The sequence below is a fragment of the Rhagoletis zephyria genome, unplaced genomic scaffold (genome assembly GCF_001687245.7).
Source record: "Rhagoletis zephyria isolate East Lansing unplaced genomic scaffold, Rhagoletis_zephyria_1.1 Rzeph_scaffold_00580, whole genome shotgun sequence".
Lineage (NCBI taxonomy): Eukaryota > Metazoa > Arthropoda > Insecta > Diptera > Tephritidae > Rhagoletis > Rhagoletis zephyria.
In genome coordinates, this window is record NW_016157664.1 from 190,539 (window position 1) to 195,703 (window position 5,165).

The window sequence follows — 5,165 nt, forward strand, 5'->3', positions numbered from 1 at the left end:
AGCCTTGCTACTCCCGTACTTCACAAACCACCTGACCCCAGCGAAGCATCAGCATGGTTTCCGTAAAGTGCACAGTACAACAACCCCGCAGGACCCAAATTTTTCAGCATCAGCATGCATATTCCGTCGGGACCCATGGCTTTGGAGGCTTTCGCCTTCCCGATGGCCACCTGAACTTCACCGCAAGTGAAAGCAAGGGGGGCACAGGTTGTTGGCAGTTTGTGCAGCATCTTCATCGGTTATATACGTTGGTCGTTTCTTTACCATCAAGTGGTAATAGTAATCGCGTCAAACTTTCCTTGTTCCCAACGTTTTATGAGACGAAAAGACAGGACATTTCCTGGACATCATTTTGTATTCGAACAAAGATGGCGTAATTTTTACACCAAGATCATAGAGCTTTTTTTTACTACGGAACAGGTTGTTTTATTACATTCACCACCACTTTCTTTGCTATTCTCGCCAAGTGGCATTTTCCGTTTAATGGCCAAAAATTGGCTGTGTTGCAAATGCAGAATGAACAACAGGGCTGTTCGGGTTCTTTTGCATATGCTCTTCCATCTGCATATGCGGTGCATTTGTCAATTCACATCAATAAAATGCATACAGTTGCCATGGTAGCAAGCATAAAATTTGCTAATGCAATTCCAGCTGCAAATCCAAGACCATTTCCACAATATCCTGAACAGCCTTAATATTTCTATAAAAAATTTCCAAAAAAAAATGTACTACGAAAAACATTGCAAATATTTGGTTATACTATATAAAATATATAATATATTCATAACTAATATTTCTATAAAAATGTACGAAAAAAATGTATTACATTGCAAATAGTGGGTGTATATAATATATATTCATAATATTAATTTTTATCCTTTATTAAAATTTAACAAACACAATGTTTCTCAATGAATTTCAAAAGCGCTTAAATGGCTTCGCCAGTCGAAAACTCAAGCCCAAACGAGCCCGCCATTATGAAAAAAATTTCATAAACAATATTTTCTCGCAAAAAAATTTATAAACCATCGATAGAGAACAAGCGTTTTTATAAAAAAAAAAATAGTACATATTAAAACTCTTTAGATAAGAGAAAAGCAAAAAAAGAAATATTTGGAAACCGATAGAAAAAACTAGCTACTTAGTAGTTTTGTTTAAATATCTGTACATAGAATACCTTCCACTTTTTCTGCTTCCCAGGAAATATCTGATATACAAATCTTTGATGTAAAAAATTGATTCGCTTAAGTAAATATACATACATAAACACAAAATTAAAAATATGTGCAATAAAAGTTGGCTCTTTATTTCCGGGCTGGGACGTGTTCCGTCGTGCCGGGCCGGGCCCCACTAAAATTCTTAACGTGCGGGCTCGTGTGTGTTTTTGAAAGTTGATTTTGCACTCGTGCCGGGCCGGGCTTGAAAATTTAGTCCCGTGTCCATCTCTACATGGAATTGCGGTTACAAGAAGTGGTGTTATTATTTGGTAACACAATTTTCCGGTGTCAAAATGTTCAATAACAAGCAGAATAGGCCTGTAACAAATCCATACTGTCATTGGTGTGAGTTACAACAAACACATCATTCTGACGAAATGCCATCCACGGCGAAAAACTGAGCTGTCGCCCCAACACCACCTTGTTTAATACACCTTGGCCGAAGACGACCTCTGGCAGTCTGTTTCTGTAACTTTTCTCTACCGATTATTTCCCTACTGGTAGAGAAAATACGTCACTCTCACCTACTAATTAGCAGTAGACAACAGGGCGGCGAATTCATATCTCAATTCGCCTTGGTAGAGAATTGTTACAGAAACGAGCTACAGTACCTCATGAACTTATATGACATCACACGAATTTGCAGGAAGTTACAGAAACAAAATTTATATTATTCATATATCCGTACAGTGTTTTTTTTTTAATATTTGCAATGTTTTTCATAATAAATTTTGTTCGTTAATTTTTACAGAAATATTTACCTCCGCTCTGGTTGTCGTAAGTCGTTCGCATCGACAGTCGTTCGTTGAATTATGTCGTAAATAAAAACCTTAACAACAGATATTAACACGTTTTCAATACTTCTTCATTTCGATCGAAAGAATAGGAATAAAAATTTGTAGTAGATTATGTCATTGGTTGCCTCATAACGCCAATGAAAATCTCAAATTTCGACGAACGACTGTCGTTCCGACAATCGGAATATGGGTGATTGTTCATTCTGCATCAAATGGCATATAAGTTAATGTTTCAAAGTATTTACTACGATAATTGTTATATTTTATAAAATATAAATGATCGTTTCTTCTACATATAAAAGAAAGGAATATCAAGGTATAAGCATGAAAACGCCAAATCTGTCATTTACTAAAAGCCTGACACATTTCAAATCGACCATGCAGCAGTTGCACATGAATTTTCTAAATAAGTAATGTGAAGTGGGATATAACAAGTGCTTTTGTATAATTCGCACAAAAAACACATTTCCTCAGTTGTGACAGTCTTTTAGTAAAGAGCCGATACCAGTTTTTTTTAATGAAAAATGAGATACAATAAACAAATTTTTTACGATAAATAAATTCTAAACTCTTAGGTGCCAGAAAAAAAAATCATAAAAAAACATGTGGGTAATTTGAATTAATGCAAGAAGAAAAATAGCGACCCAGTCTGGTGGTACATGTGTATATCCATAACCATGTCGGTAATGCCAATATTGATATCCTCATGCCGAATTTCAATTAGGCACTGATATTACAAAAAAGAAATTGGTAAAATGTGCCATGTAAAAACAAATCTAATGGCTAAGGACACAGTAAAAAATGAAAAACGTATCGTTCTAATTAATGAGCTAAAAATCAAACCGGCAACGAAACCACTTCAAATATCGTACATGCCAAAAATGTAAGCAACAAAACGAAAAACCAAACATATTGCTTTTAGTAGGGCAATCTCAAACCTGTGCGCCAAATTGACACTCAGCCGCGTGTGCGACATCCTGGCTTGTACCTGCTGCTTCTTGCTGCGTGATATGAATATTATCTGTATATTTTGCCGTTTTCAACTCGCAATTTTCGCTAATTGGATAGGGACATTGTTTGGTCATCATATTGAAGTCTCCCCTTGCCATGTCATAGCTTGTTGTGAAGACTTTATTACCAGGTGCCATTGGAGTATAGGTAGAGTTAGGTGCGACCTTTGCATCAAATTGTTCGCTTACGGTCTGACGTTTGCAATTTCCGATCAAATTTCGTTGTGGCAGCATACGTGGAATCATATCAAATGGGCGACTACGATTAAGCGAACTTATTGTTGTGGCACACGATTTCACATTGCTGCCACCGAAATCGTATATTTCTTCTTGTAATGGTTCCGCCTCCATCGAGCTTTTCATTTGATTACGATATGTGCGATATGAAATATTTCGTTCTAAGCTATTTGATTCTCTTCTCTCTTCTCTTTCTAAACTACTACTACGTTGGACCCAATCGTGCATTAAATTATTTGAAATAGAAATCGATTGGTTACGTTCAAGACTACCACCCTTCGATTGCATTGACTTCACTGCGCCAATAACAAAAGTGTCTTGATTTCTTTCTAAACTACCATACGAATTTGGATTGTTGCATCTTCGTATCAACTCAGATTTAGAAATCTTTGGATCTGTTGGCATGCGTTGAAAATCGTAGATATTTGCTTGTGGATTATATAAAACAAAATTATTTTGCATTTGGGGTCTTTGGCCGCGTAAACTATTTGAATTTTCGGGACGCATGGCATTAAGAAAAGTGCATTTTATATCTAAACAACTACAATGCATGGTACGGGGCAAAGATTCTGTTGTTTGACTAACTGCAGCACCACCAGCTGAATGGCTAAGCGGCGGCGCGAAACATTGCTCATTAACAATCGGATCTAATTTCAACAGTTCGGATGCTGGTAATTTGGTCATTTTTAATGGTACATCTGTACTATTTGGGACTTTTGTTGATTTAGATTCATCTATCTCTACAGCTAATGTATTAAATACCGAAGCTGGTGTTGTATAAGCTGCTGGATTAATGCTGCGATTTTCGTTTTCCATCATTAGCCTGGCTAAAACTTCGGGATTTTGAGCAATAATGTACGTTTGTGGGCTCAGCTGGTTCTTTTCGCTTACTATGGATGACTGCAGTGCGGTATCTACGAAAGTGAAAAGAAAAGAGTTTGAATTAAAAAGTTAGTGCGCAAGACCCATGCTACAAGTGAAAATTGCTTAGATACATTCCTTCTATCTTTCTAAAAGGCAGCTTTACTTTACTGCTTACATTATAAAACGGACCTAACACTTGTAAAGTGCGTTATAAGTATTTTCGTTTTCTTATCTTAACGGTAAAAATAATTTTGTTATTCCGAAATTACGGCAACCCGAAAGTGACACTTTACTACATTCGTCATAAAATTTCAAAGGTTGGCAATGCAACATAAGCAAATAAAGAGCAAGAGCAACTTTTAGCAAAAACAAAAACCTTGGTTGAAATAGGTTTGTTCCACACGCTTTCCGGGCTGATTCGGTAATTAGAGCGTAAAAATAAGTTACTCTCTCACAAGTGTCAAAAATGTGTCAACCCGTGCCAAAAGTGCCCAGAGCGTGAGGAATTCAAAAAACAACTTTCCCTGCCCGGAATCAACAAATCAGCTCTAAACAATGATTTTATGTGTATTTATTTTATATAGGTAATATAATTAGCAAATACCTACATTTCTGAACCTTTAGTGCTATTTTTAATTTTTGTATTTTACAAAATTTGCTATCGCATGTACACAAACCAAAAAAGTTAGATCCCTGCAGTGAAAAATTATCAATTGTTAAAACTAACCAACTTATAGTTAGCTTTTTGGCGAGATTTCGATTAATACCTCACTTTTAATTAGCTATGACAAAACCAACTTAAAGTGAATTGTAAAGTCGTGCAGGAGTCATGCAGACGCAATCGGGAGTTGGTTTTCTTNATTTTATGTGTATTTATTTTATATAGGTAATATAATTAGCAAATACCTACATTTCTGAACCTTTAGTGCTATTTTTAATTTTTGTATTTTACAAAATTTGCTATCGCATGTACACAAACCAAAAAAGTTAGATCCCTGCAGTGAAAAATTATCAATTGTTAAAACTAACCAACTTATAGT

The 5,165-nt window shown here is 35.8% G+C and overlaps 1 protein-coding gene across 9 annotated transcripts in view; it reads right to left on the reverse strand.

Moving 5' to 3' along the window:
* Positions 1–5,165, reverse strand: part of Fak (protein tyrosine kinase 2 Fak) — a 34,155-nt gene that overhangs the window by 6,253 nt on the left and 22,737 nt on the right. For 8 of the 9 annotated variants that reach the window (XM_017612780.1, XM_017612781.1, XM_017612782.1 and 5 more), the window contains one exon: positions 2,953–4,175. In XM_017612780.1, coding sequence (XP_017468269.1) covers positions 2,953–4,175 — 1,223 coding nt within the window. The remainder of the gene's footprint in view (positions 1–2,952; positions 4,176–5,165) is intronic. The other variant, XM_017612786.1, reaches the window with a different exon arrangement.